The following is a 21,761-nucleotide window of genomic DNA, read 5'->3' on the forward strand; positions in this document are numbered from 1 at the left end:
CACAAAGGCAATTTTGCATGAATCAGTGGCTTACATTTAACAGTGTGGACCGTTTTTATGGCTTTGACAAGCTACATTTACATGAATCAAATAAGATTACTGTTATACTTCATAATTCAAAAATACCTTATATTAATTATATTAAGTCTAATAGTGATTGGAATTGTGATTCTGCTTTATTTTCTTTTTTTTACCAATTCATATGGTATCATAATATTTATGTATTCTTAATAAGCTTTTTATATTTCTTCCTAAAATATGTATCTTTGATTTGTATTTAGGTTACCTCAGGCAAGAACGCTTCTCATTTCTGACTATTCATTTTCTTATTCTCAAACGTCGACACAGAAACCGAAGCAAAGTGATGGCTGGACCAAAAATCTCATCCTGTACCAGTGTGCGTAAACAAAAAAAATACTGCATCAAGCTCACCGTGTTTATCGGCTTTATATCGGAAATGTGTGTTCTCATTTCAAAATAAAAGCAGCAGACCTCAGTGCATATGGCTACAGATATGCCACGTGAAGAGACTTTGTCTAGGATATATTAACTTATGGGCTACATCTCTTGTGGTATTCTTTTATATACTTGTTTTTTAACTACACTAATTCAAAATAGCACAATTAAGGCCTTTAGACTGCAGGCTAAGCCGGAATGTTTTCCATATTCTCTCTGACTTGACTTTTTTCCCCCTCCTCGGCAGCTCCAGCTCTGTGTCTCCTGGATGCTGAGCAGGAGGGCGGGGCTGTTTTTCGGTGCAGTGCCATGCCGTGGAGTGATGTAGCAAGACTTACGGGACAGAGCGGGTACGGAGGGAAGCAGAGCAAACGTTCGCAAGGTTGTCTTTGAAATAGAAATCCTTCAAATCTGTCTATTTTGGAAGCAAAATGGATTTATTGAATTCCATCTAACGTCAACGGTATTGGAGCCTTTTCGTGCTACCTGACACACGGACATCTTGTTTCTGTCATACCAGGATACCGGAGTGTAGAGACATATTTTGACTTTATTTTGGACCCGGTGCTGATTGTATTGTAGTGGAGCTCTCTACGGCCCACCATGGCGTGGCCCTGTATCAGCAGGGCGTGCTGCATGGCCCGCTTCTGGAACCAGCTGGACAAGGCTGACATTGCGATGCCTTTGGTCTTCACCAAGTACACGGACGTCTCCGAGATGCAGCACATCCAGCTGCAGCCAGCGCTTCACCCTTCCCAGGGCCGGGTCGCCATAGAAACGCAGCCGTCTCGCGCGGAGACCCGCGCCTCGAATTCGGCGCGGCCGCCGCGCAGGTGCGTCTCCGAGGAGCGCGTGTGCGGCTCGGTGATGCGCGAGGACTTTAAGCACTGGAAAGTGCGACCCGAGCCGAGCTGTAAACCCAAGAACGAGTACCACGAACCGGACACGCCGTTCAACAGCGAGACCCAGTACCAGAAGGACTTCAAACCCTGGCCCAACCAGAAAAGGTACGACCATCCCTGGATACAGAAACAGTCTGCCAACGATGACCGGGCTCCGGACAGGTCCAGGCACGCAAAGCAGCCGGCGGGAGCGGACAGCGGTGCGGAGAAGAGTGCTATCGCCGACAAGGTACAGGAGAAGGACCTGCTGCAGGGGCAGGAGAGGAAAAAGAGGTCCAGTAAACAGGAGGGGCCGAAGAAAGTTGACCTGAAGGTGGAAGGAGAGGGCAAAGGGAGGGCGACGGCGGATGCTGTGAACAGGCAGATCAAACAGGAGATTACAGGCGACAGCTCGTACACGTGAGTTCATACATTGCCCCTCATATCTGTCCACCAAGCTGGGGGTCCAGAGGCCTCAGGCGTCCAAGGGTCATAGGGGTCAAAATTGGTGTTATACTGTGTAAACCATTCACTTGATTATCAGAAATATCAGAGGTTTTGCATAGGCCAACTGTAAATGTCTGTATACAGAAAACACAGCAATTCATCTGTTGTCAGGTGAAAATGGTTAGGGACTGTATGAAAATTAGTTGGGAGGGGAGGGGTGCATAAGTCACATTTTCTATGGCCGCTCCCCCTTCAAAACTGCAACACACTCCGCACAAGATACAAAGTGAAATAATACTATGAAATTTAATCGTCATAATAAATCATTTAAGGTGTGTTTACTTCAAACCTTACTCTGTTAGTGGAATAATACGTCTTTACATAGCCACCAGATTGCACAAAATTGGAATTTGCGTTGTCAAAGTGAGGGCAAACTTAACAAACTGAAGCATCCTGTCATCGTGAGCCAGGACGTGCAGGGCTGCCTCTAAGAAAATCAGCTGACGTGGTGTTAAGAGGGACACGGTCAGTGTGGAGATTGGGGTGTACAGATGGGTTTGACAAACACAGGACTTTCACCCAGGAGACCGCTGTGTGTATGCTTTGAGAAACCAAAAGTCAATGTTGACTTATTTTTAACTTAAGTTTGTTACGTATCAAACCAAGATATTTTTCTAAATCCAACCAACTGATTTTATAGCGCACTTTTCGCTCTTGTTGTTGGAATTAAAAAGGAGAACTCACAAAAGATAACTTTTCAGAAGATAGCATACGGATTGTTGCATGAGGATACGTTGATCCTGTCTAACCAATGCTCCAGCTCCAAAAGCCATCACTTTCACATTTACATGTTCTTTGTTAAAAAATACCTAATCCTCCCCATTTCTGAACCCCCGTGGCCCCCAATCATTTCCACACACTCCCTAATGAATTGAAGTACAAACATTTAATAAGTGGGGGGCCATATCTGGGAGAAAACATAAAAAAAATGTAATTTAAATTTAAATGATGAAAGATTTGTTAGTTGTTACATTCCTGGCATGAGAAAGGTTAATTCTTCCACAATAGAGGACTTCATTTGGGGTGACAAATTCATCACTCGATCTTAAAACAGGAAACAGTTGTTCACACACTTGATTGAAAGCCAGAGGTGCACACAGCATGTGAAAACATGACAGATCAGTCATACTCTCAGACTCTTACTTTCCCTACAGAAGGTAATTTAATTAAATTGAAAGGTGGAGTTGACTGTTGATGTTTTGGTCCGAGAGGGTAATCTCTGTCCTGTTATGCAATGTTCCAGAGGATGATGGGAACTGGTGGATGGATGAGCATCAAGTCACGCACGTCAGCGCCACTGTACGCAGGTCTCTTGAAGCTGTGCCTCGATGTTATCGGTTGCATTTATGTTGTGGGAAGGCTGTTGGTTGTGAGATGTACCAGATCCATTTCACACTTTTATTTTTTCTTACTGTAATCTGTGGATTTAAGGGATTTTCAAAGCATTCAGTGTCTCATTCTTTGACTTACCTTCAGAAGAGTAATATCTCGGCATTTATATTGTGTACTGTAATCTGTAAAACATTATCATCGGATTCACAGTGCTGCCAACAAAGGATGCTAAATGATATGTTGATGTCGGTGTCAGTATGTTGATTTGGGTTGAGACAGAAACCCCGACTGAAAAGTGTGATTCGGCCGTGCGAGATCAGTGAGCGAGTCTTACAGCTGTTTGGTGCCTATTGTTGCCGTGCCTGTGTTGTTGAGCAGTCAGCAGGGTGCAGCCTGGGGTGTCCCCCCCCCCCACACACACACATGCCTTTAAATGGCTGCACTGTGACGAGCAGAAGCCCAGTCAGCTCTCTGTCTTACTCCGCCAGCGGAGACTTAAAGCAGGTCAACTGTGGGTTAATATCATGGACAGTGTGCATACAGTGTGAAGACTGCACACACTCACTAACACATAACATATGCGCTAAAAAAAGTATCTTTTGGCTTTCTTATCCCTTTTTCGTCGTTGAGTTATTACGCATAATCACACAAAACCATCGCTGCAGTTATTCCTCAGTTAGGGCTGGGCGGTATTGTTGAAATTGATGTCACGATATTGGTAACAGTATTTTTCCGATGTTGATTTGTATGTATTACACTGTTTACATCGAACAAAAACTACAATTTGCTTGGAATCATTCAACATGTATGATCATATCATCATAATAAGATCTTAATGGAAGACACTATAGAGACACATGATAACATTGAAATTATTATGATTGAGTGCTACGGCGAACAGAAACAATGTCATCTAAAAGAGAAAACGAACATTTCGCACTGAGGACCTGAATAGTGACCTGAATTGTAGTGGTGTGAGATAAGTCCTGAGGAGTCCGCATCATGCTTTATGCTCAGGCCACTGATAACCTTAAGACAACAGTGCAGCAGAAATGTCTCTGTCTTGGAAGAAATGGTGAAAAGAGTCCATGAAGTAAATCATCTTTAAGGTGCTGAGAATGACCGGGCAACTTAAAGATGACCAATGCTGGAGCCAGTCTTGGGTATTTGTGTAAGTGCAGTTAAAGCTAGATAAATAATATTTATAATGTCAAAATCCCCTCCAGTGTTTCCCCTATACTCCTCCTGCAGTCCATGAACGTCTGTGGTTCATGTCTGTAATAACAGCAGGACACTTGAGTGTCTGTTATCTAAACTGCCAAAGTCAGTCTAACAAGTGGAGTGACGATGACGCTCGGTATGAATGACACGCTAACGTGCAGCTGACCAGAGAATATTCAGTTTAAAGAGATCAGTGATGCTGTTTCACCCTCTTTGTTTTCCCCGTGAAGTTCGCTGGAAGTGATGTGCCTAATGTAGTTTCATGTGGAGCGAGCACTGTGCTGGTGCTTTAAAAATAGCCTTCAAAATGCTACATTCCCTGTCAGCGACCGGTCATATGTTAACTTGGGAGGCAATCTGGCCTTGTGTGCACTGAGTGAGTCTGTGAGTGAACGAGTGTGCACCTCTGTTTTGTTCACGGCTATGCTCGCATTCTGCTGCAGCAAACTGCATCATATTGTTCACAGTTCCTGTGCAAGTTGCCCCACACGATATTTAAAAGTGAGCCCTATTCAGAGCTATTTATAAGACTAAACAATTTCAGTTGTAGTAATATTAAATACATGGATGTTGGTGTAAAGGGAGGTGCAAACTGGAATTATGGGCTCTTGAGAATAAAATACATTTAGTCATTTCTGCATTCAGAGACGAGAGAATTCAGAGAAAAATGTCAAAGGCAGATTGTAATGCTGAAACAGTTGGAAAAATGACTCATCATAAAAATGGCGATTGTGAGTCTGTGTTGGAGTGATACTATTGTTTATGTGCAGTGTAAATAGTAAAGGGACCCAGCATAGACTGCCTGTGTACCGTGAGACAACTAACCAACTAACTAAACCTATAGATATCAGTATTGGCCTCCAACGTCCTGTCTCAGTTGGTTGCAGCAATGTGTACAGTTGCTCTATATATAGACTCTGTAGCAGCCCCCCTTTTCTTTCTGCTGGTTTGCACCGGGCCAATCACACATGAAGTCCTGTTCCCCTCAGCACTATTTTCTACTGTTTTTAAAAAACTTGTATTAATCTGCAGAGAGCACAATGGCTTTTTTTCTGCAGCGCACCCAGGAAATGCTACTATAGCATTTTTCTTTTTTCTTTTTCTTGCCTGAACTGGTGCAGCATTTTCCACCAACAGCCTCCCAGTCACAAGCCCCCATCCAGCCTTCATCTCACCGCCAACTCGCTGCATTTTGTTTAAAATGTCATTTTTTGCATGAGAATAAGTCAGCTGCTGGAGTCTTTGTTAGTGTCTTCTTTTTTTAACTACCAGCTCTGCTGTAAAAAACAAAAGCCATTCTTCATCTTGTCAGCTATTATTTGTTCAACTATGCGATAGTTGACATACAAAGACATACAAAGAGGCGATTGCATAAAGGATTATGACAGAGGATTTCATCGTCGACAGTGAGGCACGTAACGCAGGTTCAGTGAGTTCAGGAAGGGAGAGAGAGAGAGAGGCCGATGAATTTATCTTAATTTGTGTCACGTATTGCAGCTCGACATTTTCCACAGCAGCACAATCTCAGGAGCTTCTTTTGGTTTTCTTCCCGCACATAAGCTCCTCCCTCTCCCAGACAAAGTCACCCCATCAACTGAGAATGAGTTTGTCTTTTTTGTCATGTTGACAGAGCGCACACACAGGAGCAGTAGTGGTGCTGGACAGTACACTGTAAAGAGGGCGATGGATTTAGAAATGATCCTCTTAGAGTCAGCCACGCCTCATGTTTCTACTGACAAGGACTGAATGCAGAAAAACAGAAATGTCCCAAGGTAACTCATTTGCAGAAAAAATGAAACTTTGATTTTTTTTCTTCTGCTCTCTGAAAATAAATCCAGTGCGAGGTCGTGGTATTGTAATACTAAAATGTCAGCTGATATCCAGTATTCATTTGTTGATCAATTCAGAGCTCCGACAGCTGAAGCTCACTGTCTTATGTAACCGAGTTAATCTGATTTATCACATGTGATTACAGTTAATTTACAAGGAAATGTCTTCAGATCTGATTCTGGTTATGAATGAATTATGTAAGATACTGTAACCCAGTTAAACCTGCAGCTCTGACTAAACTCTGACCACTGCTAAAGACTGAAAGCCTGCACTTTGTGACAAACTGTCTGTATCATTATTACAAAGAGCACAACAAAAATGCTCAAATCAACACTTTTGTTGTTGTTTTTCAAATACTAATTAACATTACTGTCATTGCTGACAATAGCAAGAAACTAGAGACTGGGAGCCACCATTTGTGACCCGAAGGCAAGCCCCTGTAATACTGTAATGTACTGTTCCAGCTCTCAGTCTAAAGCTGTTTCCATTGAGCCGCTGCCTGAGAAGCTACAGAGAGGCTGCGAGTTAGAGACAAGGCCAACTGGTCCCCGAGGGAGGAGGGAGTATTGACCAGAAGCCAGGCCTCCACCCGCTGACACACCAAGAAGCACTGCTAGGAAGTGAAGCTACGGTTCCCTTCTGGTCAGATTGATTCCCTGGAATACTGTGAGAGCAGCGGTCCGGCCTTTGGTGTGGGATTAGAGCCAGTCACTGTGGTCACCGTCAGTCATAACTGCACAGATGTTTGTCCCAGCAGTGTGCAGAAGTGCATTCTAACGTGATGTGATTATATTACAATTTTAACTATTGATTCTTAGCTAAAATGTCAGAAAATTGTTAGTTCCCCAGAGCCATCACTGACATCTTCAAATGCTGGTTTTGTCCAACAAAAAGCGCCCGAAGCCCCTTACAGTTATTCAATTTATAATGATATAAACGTTTGATCAAACATAGATAATGTACAGAATTAGAAATGATTCTGGTAGTGATTTATTTGCATGGATGGATTTAATGCTGAACAGTATATTCACCGTCCAGAGTATAATATCTCATACTGGATGGATTGCCAAGACACTTTGTGCAGACATTCATGGTTCCCAGAGGATGAACCCTACTGATATTGTGATCCCCTCGCTGAAACACACAGGGGCAGGAAGTGAAAACAAATAAAATAACAAAACATAACTTATACAAGGGACTGGGACAGATTTTCATGGTTCCCTCAGGATGGTGACCCCTTAACTTTTCATCTAGTGACATAACCTGAACTGAATTCGAATTTGTCCAATACATTAGTTTATTACAAAACACCTGAAAAGTTAATGACATTCTCATCGGCCTCAGCTGTACTTTGTGTTTGGTGATAATAAGCAATAGCATCATCTCAAAAAAGGATTCTTTACTGGACTGAAATAGATTTTTACTGCTTTTCTCCTGGCTAGTTGTCTGTGTCATTGTACTATTTATGTGTCAAGGTCAGCTTGTGCAGCTCGACAGCATTTGATCCCACTGTGCAGAAATTTACAGGCATTCGTTTTTATTCTTTTCTCCCATAACCCTCCCCGTGGTGAGAGGTCCAGATTGTGCCGTGTTAGAGCCGGGCTGCCTGGAGCTCAGCAGTGCTGTACCCTGGCGTGGTTCCACCCCCGTCACACGCCAGGGTTCGGTTGTAGCGACGCGGCCTTTCTCTGCAGCGGGTCAGTCGTCCAAAGCGGCTTTCCTCACACAGCAAGAAGAAATATCACAGGCGGTATGATAGCATTGCCTGAGCCGCAGTGACTCACAGATCCGAACATGTTCCCTAAAAAACAATGGAAGAAACAATGCAGAAATATAAGGTAGTAATAGAAAGAGAAAATAGAAGATGAGGTTATTTGAAATGTGTGGTTCATTTTAAAGGGACGGTTCACCCCAAAATCTAAAATACTCTTACCTGTAGTGTTATTTATCAGATATTATTCATCTAGAATGGTTTGGTGTGAATTGCCACGTGTTGGAGATATCGGACAAAGAGCTGTCTGACATTTCTCTAATATAATAGGAAAAATCCTATTATATGAGCTGGAAAATGTCGCAATAGCAATTTCGCAATAGCAATTTCGCAATAGCTGCGACCTCGTACGTTCATGCATCCAGATACAACCTCGCAAACACATGACCTCCACCCCATTTCAGCCTCCTAGGGCGAAACAATGTGATGGGGAACATAGACTGTATACAAGAAGTGGCCTAGTCATCCATTGGTTATGACGCCTCGGTTATTGGAATATGGCCGTTGCCATGTTGTTGTTTTCACAACCAATGAACGGAAGTTACCATATTTGAAATGCGGAAAAGTGACATAGTGTCGCCGGATACGGTTCTGGTAGCGGCAGTGACCCGTCAATCACAGTAAGCCCCGCCCTAAAGCATACCCTGCTTTATGGTCTGTTTGACTCTAAATGGACCATCATTTACTAAATGAACATCATACTGTATTGAAGAAGACTTGAAACTAGAGATTGAGACCATAAACTCATGTTTACAATGTTTACTGAGGTAATAAATCAAGACAGAAGTAGAGTCATTTTCTCATAGACTTCTATACAACCAGACTTCACTTTGCATCCGGAGGAGTCGCCCCCTGCTGGTCAGTCGAGAGAATGCAATTTTTAAGACACTTCCGCATCAGCTTCACTCGGCAGAACCGGAGGTTGCTGCCTGTTGGGGAAGTTTTTGTCGAACGACAGAGCAAGCCATTGAGTGGCTAGTCGTAGCTAAAATACTGTGACATCCTGAAAGATCCCGAAGACAAGCGAATTAAGCTGAGTAGTGTGAGGTGTATCTTTTTTTATGTCAAGCACTTGGTCTACCACCTTCTATGACATGAAAATAATTCGTTTTTTAAGCTCTTTGCTTCCCGACTCTGGCAAATAATCAATCAAAATGGTATGCTTCGTACCTCGGTGTCAGTCTCAGTGAACTGCTGGTTCTGCGGTGTTGCGCAGTAATCTGCCCGTTACGTATGTGACAGTAGCTGTGACATGACGCCTGCTGAACCAAGCAAGCCTTTTTAACACTCGTTTTTAAATAAGTACCAAGTACAGTCTGACCTCAGACACACAGGCTTTATTGTTACACAGTCATACGCCCATGAATAGCAGCAATGTTACAGTACAGACCGGTGTTTCACACTGTGGAACCTGTCTGCACACACAATCTGCCTCTTTCTCTGTCGTTCTCACACACACACACACACACGATGTGAGTGCTTTAGACTCTTGGCCTTGGACCCTGTTGTATAACCTGTCTTTGTGGCTTCTTGGCCCAGCTGAGCATTGAAAATGGACTTTAGTCCGGTTATGTAACGGCTCTCTGTGTGACTTCCTCCTCTCCTCTGTGTTCACTGTCACCAGCCTTCATATCATAAATAGTTTGCTTTTCATAATTTGATAAAACGACTCTTCACGCCTCAGTTTTGTTTAAACACAGCTTAAATGTTAGCGCCTGATTTATGTTTAGATTAATAGGAACTAATTATATCGTTATGAAGATGAGATGTTTAGAATCTTTTATTGAACATCGATTATGATTTGTAAATGTCAGCTGTCTTTATTGGCATACCATTAACACAGTTTCACAAAGGTTAAATGATATACTTGAGTAATTACTATAATGAAATTCCCGCTTGTGTGCTCCATTATTTACCAAAACGTTTAGCTAAGCTAACTGGGTACTAACTGCTAATGTCAGCTAAAGCCTACGTCTTCTATGTTTCACAGGCGTATCGCCATATTGTTACGGGTCTCAGGTCTCATCGTGATCTTTGTCATCGTCACCGGCGACAAACTCTTGCACAAGAGGCGCTATTTTGAATTATACGAATCAATGCGAACGTTTTTATTTCAACAATTTGATTTGCCCGTTCGTTACTTCACGTAGAAATAGAGCGCTCCGTTTCTCTCCTTTTTAGTGTTTTTCGCTTCATGACAACCCACCTCAAGAACATTTGAGGTCGAAGGCCGACTTTCACACTGTGATGCAAAATCAGACAACGCCCTCTAAAGTAATACAGTAAAGATGTCCAATCAATACAACTGTCCCTGACGTGTAATTGCATTGAACAGGAACACACAGTCTCCGAGGCGTATTTCCGTAGATGCCAGTTATTGATATGTGATATCTTTCCAGAAGACTTTCTTACTTCTTGTCCTAATGAGGCTCTCGTGCAGCAGCCTGGCCTCGTCTGCTCTGCTGATGTTGCCACGGGGATCAGAGACCTTTCACTGAACCGTGGCTACAACTGCGTGGCTCCGAGCGCTCGCGCTGCGTTAGGGAAATGTTATGTGTTTGGGACTGCACTGGAGCCACAGGGAGACCCGATATGTCGTCTGACTGGCCGAAAACACAGAGCTCTCTGTCTTCCTTTGTAATTAGCCCCAGCGTCACGGTGTCATGTTGCAGGGGAAGCTTATAAACAATTTTTATGTTACGAATGAGGACACTCGAGACAACACTCGAGGAACACATATCCTCTCTTTTTTTAATAATAACATTAACTATTTTATTTTACTATCATTTGAGCTACACGCTGACATTTTCCGTTGTTTCATTTTCTTTAGAGAAAATGTTTTTGCTTTTGTTTCCACCAAAGAAGAAACAGCAGTAAAGAGAAATAAATCCATGGTTCATAAAAAGCCAATAGTCGTTACCAGATAGACAGATAAACTACAAGCTCACTCCTCTTATATCAGGTTTAGATGATTTTGTTTCTAATTTAGTTTTAGTTGTCTAAAGCATCCCCTGATGACCTTTAATTTAGATTAACGAGCATCACAAGCTTTAACATTTAAAGCAAGGACACGATTCAGCTTCAGCTTCAATTTCCCACAATAATAATGAATGTTGTTATGAAAAGCTGTCTCACTTCTCCCATAAGGTGAATTACAGTAGATTTCTTCTTTTACAACGATACAAGGTCGATTGATAGACAGAAAAATAATTGTGATGACGAACCGATCCATCGTTAAGGTGTGTTTTGTGAGGCATTTTCTTTTCTATTTTCATGGAACAAACAATGAATACATTAATTGAGGAGATGATCAGCATGCGAATCAATAATGAAACATTTGTTTAGTTGCAGCCCTCATACAATGGAAATGCTGCAGATGAACAGTTTCTGGCTGTAACAGATGTTGGTTTGCTTCAAATGAATGGGACCAGAGTGCACTACAGAGAAAACACAATGTAAAGGAGGGAGAGAGAGAGACATGCAGTGTGATGTCCTCAAGTAAAGGTTGTCCTCTGTGGTACACCCGTCCATAGCTCTGCCGTACTGCTGACCTTCTTCAGAAGTGCTGTGTGAGTACGACAGAAAACCATCAGACGGTGGTGCAGAGCTCCTCCCACCTACCGTACTCTCCAGTAGTAATGCGCCACTTCACTTCACACCTCCTCTGCAGACGCGGACTACAACATTGGTGTCACGCTGTCTGCAATGAATGTGATATCTATTTTTATAGAGATTTTCTTTGATGACGCTCCAATAAAGACGGTTTTCCTTTCAAAATCCAGCAGTATATATACACACCAGAGACCCAAAATAATCACTGATTTGCATGGGGATAATTATACCACAGTCATCAGCCAAAAATGAGGTATATAACTAAATATTGAAAAGGTGAAATGGAATAAGAGTGACTGGGACACGAGGGAAATGATTAAAGAAATACAGATTCATCTGTATTTGCGTTGGAGGTCTAATTTGACATTTTAAGAAATATACATATTTGCTTTCTTACCAAGAGGTAGATGAGAAGATGGATACCACTCTCGTGTCTGTACCCTAAATATGAAGCTAGGCTAGCTGCTTAGCTTATCTTAGCATAAAAGAAATGGAAGCGTGGGTAGCGGATCCAAAGCTCACTAATTACCATGTCATATCTTGCTTGTGTTGATAAAACTGGACTATTTCTTGGCCGGGTGCCGGCTGACACTGGAATGGAGTTTCTTTGGACGTAGCCAGGCTTGATGCTAAGCTAACCGTCTCATGGTTGTAGCTTCATATTTATCCTACAAACATGACACCGTTATCAATCTCCTAACAAAACTATACCTTTAAATTGAGACCCTTTAAGCTAAAGTATCCTAGCTATAGGTATTAGCTTGTCACTCGTACCCGTCCACTGTCATGACTCTTCATTGATAATCCTTATTGATGGGTTTTCAAGCTCTACCACACAGTCCGTTTACTTATGCCCGACTTCCTTCTTTCCGCACAGAACTGAGTACAAGGCTTACAGAGATGTGAAGCCGGCAAAGATGATCCGGGCCAGGTCCCAGTACCTGCCACCGGATGAGAAGACCAGCCTAGAGACCAGCTACAGTGCCACATACAAGGGCCAAGCCCCGCTGAGGTCTACTGACAACAAGGCCCTGGACAGGAGGAGGATACGCAGTTTGTACAGCGAGCCTTACATAGACCCCATCAAACAGGTGAGAACACGCCTTTCTGACTTTGTAGTCGGGTTTAAAATCAATTAAGGAGGAGATCAAAAGAAAGGCTTTATATTACTGTAGTAGGAAATTCCTCACATGCTCATCTCATTGCACAGCACAGTTTTAGACATGACTAGCCACAAATGGAGCATGTTAGCTCAGGAATCTCATTTGCGCTATCTGACTTCCTCAGGTTGACAGGTACAGTGCCCTTCGCACTAAACCCAAAAAGCCTGGAGCCGCGGCGTCAGGCCAGGGCAAGCCAGCGAAGAAAGCCAGAGATAAGCAGAGCATCGCGCTGAGGGGCTCCAAGAAGACGGCCTCGGAGAACCAGCTCGAGAACCGGCCAGCGGTGGGGGACAAGGAGAAAAGTAAAGAGATGAACAACAAACTGGCTGAGGCAAAAGAGTAAAAATCATTTAGCACTACTTCTCCTTTTATTCCTTATTCTTTTGGGGGACACAACATACACAGAGGCTGCAAAATGAATTACGGTTCTCATCATCTCTCCTTCTTTCCCTCCAGTCTCTCTCTCCTCTCCTCCTCTGTTCAGTATCCACTCATCCTTCCCCTCTGTCCTCGCTCACTACCTCCTGGCTACGTTTGTACAATGATAACAAGATGTCGGGGCTTTTAGACATGACACGTCCTCGCTCCTCCCACCTCACGCTATGTTACATCGCTATAGTAACGAGTGGGCGGGTGCATCCTCTTCCTCCGCCATTTGATGCCGCCCCCCCCCCCCCACTCCCACTCTGCTCGCCTCCATCTCCAGGTTGCCATGGCTACAGGCTGCCTGGCTAGGCAATGGATGGCTCTCGTTGCATGGGTCCACCGACAAGCAACTCTGAAGGCTTGGCTTTGATCAGCTGAGCAGATTGCTTTGTTGAGTTTATCAAAGATGTTCCCCCCCCCCCCACCTTCTTTTGTTTGTTGGGAGAAAAGATAATCGAATTGGCACTTTGGATATGATTTCCACGCCTGCTAAATTAACAACAACTCTGAAAATCTTTGATAAACGTGCCGCTTGGTTAGTCATGAGTGTCTGTTTTGTACCTGCTACCTTCTCTGCTCACAGTAGAGCTCACAGGGCTCAAAGGACGTGTTGGGCAACATCATGCAACGCTCTGTTAATGTGATTTTGTACTGTCTCACTGTGAACTGAACTCTGTCGAAGGCTGCGTAAAATTGTTCATCCCATTCAGCATTTGCTCCTTTTCATGCGAGGCACATTCATACAGCGGCATTTAAGGTTTGTTTGCACCCAATTTGTTGCCAAGGAAGCATCTGGGTCACACTAAACTGATTATGCATTAAACACCAGCCATCTGAACGGCAGATGAGCATTTCCCCGACGAATTAGATGATAATTGTCGTGCAGTCATGATGAGAAACAACATTTCTGAGAAACAGAGAGGGGTGAATTCAGTCTTATAAGACTGATCCCCCTGCAAGGCTTCGCAGCAGCGTGCACACAAACGCACACCTCCTTTTGGCCTTTTTTTTTTTTTGTAAGTGTGCTCTGCCGAGGGTGACCGTAACCAATATGATTAGCCTGCCATGGGACGATAGCAGACAGCTCGTATTGCTGCTTAATGGCACTTTTCACATAACCTTTAAAGAGGGAGCCGTAGGGATGAAGCACAGATCCACGTTCCGAATAAGTCGTGAACAATTCACTGCCATTTGTCTACAAGGATAAGAAGTTTGATCCCAGTTTTATGTATACATAATAAGTTGTATCTGTTATTAACACCATCTTTTATTTTAATACAGCCCCAATAAGGGCTCAATGATGTGATACGTGTGACTCCAATGTTCATCACTCTCTGTTTCTGGATCCATGTTCTTGTTTTGACCAAATTCCAAAATCATGAAAAGTATGTTGGTTTGATGAGGTTTAGTTTATTTATTGAAACGTGTTGAGTGTAAGACGTTTCATGCAAAACACACCAAAACCAAATCTTAAATTCTGGTTGAAGAAAAAGGGGGACAGGAAGTAAGTTGTGTCGTAAGTGTTTATCTGTTGAGACTAATTATAACCTCTCTTGTGTAAATAAACAGTATACTATAGCAGGGCTACATGTTGGCTGAGTCAGCACTCGGTCCAAAGCTGTTTCCACTTAGCATATATAGAGAGATCACTGTTTTCTTTGTTTTTGGATTAGAAGAGCACTGTACAGTGTCCCCCCCCCCCCCCCCCACACACACACACACACACACACACACACACACACACACACACACCTCATTGCTCTCATTAGTTCTGCTTCTCAGCATCCTTCCCTCCATTGTGAGTGGACGACTGCACCGTCTCTACATCCTGTGGTGTCTGACAGCGACCATCTCCACCACCATGTCTATCCAAGCTGCCCCATCAGGGACGATTCATTAGCATTTTGCAGCCTTTGGTCAGGGGGGGGGGGGCTTTGTCATGTACCACAAGGGAGGTGGGGGGCTTGTAGGGGCGGTCAATGTAAAAGGTTGTTAGCACACCACACACTGTGCTATATCTTTGTGACTATTAGGCAAATAAGGATAGAAAGTATGGTGATGAAAGTTATGTCTTGGGCCCCCAACAAAAAAAAATGACTGTGACGTGCTTGTGTTTCTATCTGCTTGCTCATATTTAATGAAACATTACAAATAAATGCAAAAAAAAGCAGAAAAAGCAGTGTCTTCTTGCTTTTATTTCTGAAAAGGAAAAGACTAGCGGTTGCAGGTATCTGTCGGCGTGTCTCCTGTCCCTGTCTTTGTCTTTGTGAGACAAACGACATTAAATGCATCCACATGGAAGAGAATTTTTTGCTCTCACAACTTCTTTCTATGCTTATCCAAGACTGCGCCACATTCTAGCATGAGCTCTGACGTCCTCTCCGCATGGCCCCGCATGTTGCCCTCGCGTGAGAACTGAAGAATATATTATTTTCTGCATCGTGTCTCCTAATATATTCCAAGAACTCACCCGACTCGTAGAGCAACATGCGCGTAAAAGGACGTCCAGAAACTCATTCCAGAATACGATGTCATGTGCTTCTTAGGCTCCCAGTTAATGTACAAATGATGCTCTTTTATGCAAAAGAAAACACCCACAAATGTGTGATATTACGTTTTGCTAAGATCATATTGTTCTTTCTTCATACTGTGTCCAATTTGTCGTGTGCTAATGAGTGACATTCTGATTCATTTGAAGGGTTGTGCTAAAACAGTACCACTACATACAACTCTGCCAGCCAATCCGAGATATTGGCTGGGTGCAGACTCTAAAGCAACACCTGTGGGGCTGTGCGCTACCCAATCCAAGGTAATCAATCGTGAGAGCAACCAAAGGGAAATCGACCGCGAGCCGCAAATGCCACTCATTCCCATTCATACATGCTCATGGAGTTGTGATTTGATTTTTTAGTTTTCTATTACAGTCGCACAGTTTCTTTTTGTTTCACCGCATTACCTCTGGTCCACTCCTCCGGTCACAGCCCTTCTGTATATTTCTCTTCCATATGGACACTAGAGTGTGTGTGTGTGTGTGTGTGTGTGTGGGGGGGGGGCTGCCTGCTGTCACATCCTACATGTACGGTTCCTTAAGATGCCTATTCTTAAAGAGGCCCCAGGTTTAGTCCAAACATCACCCATCCTTGGACGTTAAAGGGCCAGTGTGTAGTATTTAGGGCGTTCTATCGGCAGAGATGGAATATATGTAATACGGTTGACACCCCTTACAGTGATCACGTGGAAATCATTCACTATTTTTCGCCGTTGTGGCGCAGAACCGGTTGAGGATCAATCCACTTATTAATTATAATTATTAATCCACAACGCCCAGAAGGGGGCGACTTTAACCCCAGGTGCTTGTCCTGTGAGCATTAGTTTTTTCATCGAGAGATAAGGACTTTTTCTTTTTCCCCGTCATGATTTCAATGTGCACACGCAGCACGAGCCTCAGAAAGTTACAGCGAGACATCATGGGAGTAAAGTAATAAACTAAACTAAACTTTAATTAGCGGGAGCACACCTAGTTTTAAAATGTGTTCCTATATGTTGTTATGTAGGAGAAGACCCCAAATGAACTTGATTACTACAGGCAAATTATTGAAACAGTGTTTGTATAGGAATGATTGTGTACCAAGCTTTTAGGATACATATAAGCATTTGATCACTGTATTATTAACTATATATACGTGTATAATCACCTGAAAATAAGAATCGGAATAAGAGTTTTCGTTAGCTTATTAGCCGCGGGTCTTCTTCACGGAGCCGGCCGCCATGTTTCTACATGTCGGTTGCGACATGCAACCTCCCCGCTAGATCCTACACACTGGCCCTTTAAAACAAACTGCATGACTGTATAATTTATTGAACGATTACTAGTGGAGATCACTAATTCATCCATTTATGAGGCAGATCTCTCACACGTTTGAAACCGTCACACTTTGCATCTTAGCCTGCCGTCACCGGGTGGACGTTTCATACTGTGTATTGCACTACGATGGTTTTCTTTCATCTCTGAAGCATGCTGCCTCCGTTTTCTGTTGGACCTGCAATCCGATGTTGCGTTTAAAGAATTCGGTCTAGACTTTGAGTGTTGGCTTGGATATAAGACGAGAGGTAAGTATGAATGCAATGAGGAAAGCTTTGGAAGCACACAGGTCAAAAGGACATTTGTAAGTGCATGTTAATGATCTTCACGGCTGCTAATGTATTATCATTCAAATGTGTATTGCATCTTGTAGATATTCTGTCACAGAACACCCCGAGACCCTCATTGCACTATTGGCATCTTGTAGTTCATAACGTCACAGTGACTTACTGAATGGGTCCAAGTGTAGATTTAAACCAAAGGCCTGTATTGATCTAAAAGCAAAGCTGTCCAATGCATCATTAGAAGCTTTCATTTACATGTGAATCCCCACAAAACAGTGGCTTGTATAGTCAAAGTGGAGTCACTTGATTCTATCAAGAGTTTTTCTGTAATATATTTGCGATAAGCAAACAGGCGATGATGCCACAGCGATGTCGTCTCTTTGTCTCATGCTGAGCTCTCGGCCCTAAACCCAAAGCCCGGTATTCTCCTCTGAAATGAGCGGTCACAGGGTGCTCGGCCCAATGACTTGTTGTTGCTCGCCCCGGGAGAAATGCCTCATCGTGTGTCTCTTTCTGTCTCCTTCTCTGCTGTCTTAACCCATGTGCTGCCTCCTAGAGATGCTAAGGACGAGGTTCTCCGACCCGGTCATCATCATACCCAGGGTGCTACTGGAGGAGAACTACCACCGCTGGAGAGACCCGAGCCTCGGAGGAGCAGCGGAGTCGTACGCTTTTCCCTAGATGGCAGCCAGACTGAGTAGCTCTGCCCGTGAGGATGGAGGCAGATACACCTTATACAGACTGATGCTCTGTACTGTAGATAACTAGTATTTGCAATTAAGTTGGATTAAGGCAAGAGGTTAAATCCCCACCCCCCACCCCCCAAAAAAAACGTTAGCTATCTAAGAGGCAGATTTGAAACGCGCATGTTTGAGACAGCTCTTAAGGTCACAGCTGTTTGACCCATGGCATTATTCTAAAGGTGCTACATCATTTTCTGGTTTCATGCAATTTATTTTAAAAGCATATGTCACCATCATTAGAAATACCACACCATAAAGTGCTTCGACAACAATTACACCAGAAACTGTGCTGTACATTGATCGGTTTTAGTGTAAATAAATACTCATAACTTGCACATTACAACACTGTATTGTAGTTTTTGTTGTATGGTCAGTAATTCACAAATAGGCGATCTGAATGGTGTGAAGACATGAAGGAGTTCTGCATGTAGAAAAAGGCACAGGGCTCCTAATTTGGATGCAATGTGACATGTGGCCCATTCAGTTTAAGTGCGTAACAAACGGGGAATACTGTGGGATGGAAACATGATGATGAACTGAGGGCTCTGCATTTGAAAAAAGTGCAATAATAGTGCCCGTTTTCAGTATCTTTCCAAAATTATACTTTTTTGTCCCTTTAATGAAAAGAAACAACAACAATTTTGAAAGTCCACTTCCACTTAAAAAGGTGTTTGGCTTATTGTTCCTGCACTTGAATTTTTGAGCTTCAATGTGCAGAATTATATATGTGCACAGTTTATTTTACAGTCATTTGCTGAGGGGGGAAAGTGTCTCTGAGCTCATATTTAATCTGCATTTAACATGTGTACCAGCAGGATTTTGTGACATCGCCACTAGTTTGGAAGCCAATCACGATCCAGTATGCCACTTACATAAGTGTGATGTGGAAAAATCCAGTGCACATACACTGAAAAATGGGAAAACCATAAATTATTACTCAGAACACAGGATTCTTATATGGCTTAAAGGGGAACTCACCCGACTTTACATTAAAGTCTGTTGCAGGTGTGTATGTGAGAGACGTGTTATAAAGCCTTTTGTGGACGGATGAATTGCTTCAAAAAAACTAACCCGGCAGACTGATTTTTACAAAGAACCATGTGAGAAGCCGTCATTGCAAACTGTCAAAAACGTGGCAGGTGATTGGATGAACCATCTGTCAATCAAACTCTTGTCAAAGTGAGTCGGGAAAGTAGGAAAACATCTCTTTCGTGGCGAAAACCCTCAATGTCGTTCTTTGCTCTTTTTGCTCTAAACTGTCCACTGTGAGTCCGACAGTGTTAGTTGTACTATTTTAAAACACCTCTTGAATAGATGGATCTTTAATAGTGGTCTAAACACCAGCAGCCACACAAGAACTGGCCAAAAATTGGCAATATTTTAGATTTAAAATCAGGAAGTATCTCATAAACTACATTATAATTCCGACCAGACGCTCAAAGCCAGCACTCCGTTCTGATACTGGGCTACGGACACATTTAAGTCATCCCCATAATAACGTATTGAGGTTCGATACCCAACCCCCTCAAGTTCAAACAACACAGCAACAAGCCTGGAGCTGTACAACTCAGCTGGTTCAACCATATGTATGCTGGACAGAAACTAGGACAGAAGCTGTTACCAAGCACTCCTGTCTGCACTCCAAGACAACAACAAAAGACAAAGATCGATGAATTACATACACTTTCTTTAAAAATCACAAGCTGCATCTTTGGCAAGCTTGTTTGGTGCCTCATTAATGCAGATCCTCATATTTCATTTATGGCCTACAGTCCAGCGGAGCAGAGCGAGATTAAGAAACATGACGTGGAAAAGACCGAGCAGCTGGTTTGAGCTTTTGGTGCAGAGAAGCTGTTTCCTTGTCACAGTCCATGTTGCTCCTCATTAGACTGGCTTTGCTTCATTACTGCTGTTAGCTTCATGGCAAACTGTAAATGACAATTTATCGGATTATGCTCACGCCCCCTCACATAGACGCACAGCAAACACAATGAGCACACGCAGCGTGGTTGAGCTTCGGATCGTCTCAACTTGCATTGATGCTGGAGCTTTCTGGAATTTGTGTAATTGTGATTGGAGAGAGTGTTGTCTACTACAACTAGCACTGGGGGAGGGGAAGTCACTCTCAATCTGTCAGTGCTAATCAGCATGTCAGCCATCTTGCTGTAGATCTCAAAGAGGACTATCCAAAGAGAGAGGAGCATCTTCTGTTCTCTTACCTTGTTTGTACTTGTTGTTCGTAAGAGAAAGACCGGGGAACGGTCTGTTCTAAAAGCTCTGTATCGTATTTATGTAACCGTTAATGTGATTTCAGATACAACTCATAGACAGTACTTTAGATCTGGAAGTATGGAAGTATTCATATTATTGACTTTAAGTAAAAGAAGCAATACCACACTGTAAAAATACTCGAGTACAACTAAAAGTCAGACTTTGAAAATGTGGCTTAAGTAAAAGTATTAACAAACAAAATATTTTGTACTTTTCAAAAGTAAAATTTGTCAATACAGACAAATTACCCAATGAGTGTTACACTATTATATGCTAGTAGATTACTGCTGAATACATTCATGTATAAGTAGCATTTCACTTCTGTGGATGGAGGCGTAGCCAATTACAGGAGAAATGGACACAACAACTTTATTACAATTAGTTCCAATAAACTGCTGGTGTCAGTCTTATAGTCACTTGTACCTTCATGGAAATGTATCTGCCAAACATAACTTAATAAACACAAATAACTGTCTATGCTTATATCTATAATTTGCACTCGATTACACAGATATTTCCAGGAAGGTTCTATTCTATTATCATAGAAAATAACAGGACCTGTAAAATGAAAAGTAGAGTAGAAGTATGAAGTGGCATGAAAAGGAAACACGACATTAAACAAAGTGTTAAATGTAATTACTTACATTCCACCACTGAAATATCAAGATCAGTTGACGAGCAAAAGTCACATAGCAGGCGACTGAGATTTCACAGCAGTCTCCAGAAACAAGCGCTATCACACTGCTCACATTTGCGATTCCATTACAGTGCATAGGTGTTGTGAGCTGCTCTGTAACACCGCGATGAGGACGTTTAATTAGTAGCGACCTGTGTGAGAGGAAGCAGGACACGAAGCCTGATGAACGGCTGAGTGTCTCCGAGCCGCTCTGACCTGCACCACCAGAGAGAGAGACGGAAGTGAGGAAGGACTGTGGAGACACGGATCATGTTGCAGGGCCATTACGAGGATTGTGGCTCTGCTGCTTCCCGGATTATAGACGTACAGAGTGGGAAAAAAACTATTTCCATCACCGAGGCCTCATCTGTGTATTTGGGAATATCACTCCCTAGACCAGGGGTGGCCAACCCGCGGCTCCCGAGCCGCATGCGGCTCTTTGCCCGGTTTCATGCGGCTCTTACGTTCATATCGAAGTTTGTATTTGTGTGTTTTTAATGTGCGTGTTCGCTTCGCTTGAGTTAAATACGGTATTTTCGTCAAACGCGCATGTGCAGCCACAGATTACGTTACTCGTCGACCCATTTAACGCCGAGACGGACTGTTTGAAAGCCCCGCTAGTCACAGATGAGGCTGCGGCTGAGTTGGAGATGATCGATCTTTGTGAGGAGGAACAACTCAAACCTGCTTTAAGGGACGGGACCATTGAGTTCTGGAAAAGTGTGC

The 21,761-nt window shown here is 43.0% G+C and overlaps 1 protein-coding gene across 1 annotated transcript; it reads left to right on the forward strand.

Moving 5' to 3' along the window:
- Window positions 1-1,059: 1,059 nt before the first annotated feature.
- Window positions 1,060-18,340, forward strand: map6a (microtubule-associated protein 6a; the record flags this gene model as incomplete). Its single annotated transcript, XM_079172005.1, has 5 exons — window positions 1,060-1,757; window positions 12,488-12,701; window positions 12,898-13,112; window positions 15,898-16,008; window positions 17,902-18,340. 5 exons carry the CDS (start codon window positions 1,060-1,062, stop codon window positions 18,044-18,046), a joined length of 1,383 nt encoding a protein of 460 aa, XP_079028131.1. The 3' UTR covers window positions 18,047-18,340.
- Window positions 18,341-21,761: the final 3,421 nt, after the last annotated feature.

This window comes from Pholis gunnellus (assembly GCF_910591455.1).
Source record: "Pholis gunnellus genome assembly, chromosome: 13".
NCBI lineage: Eukaryota > Metazoa > Chordata > Actinopteri > Perciformes > Pholidae > Pholis > Pholis gunnellus.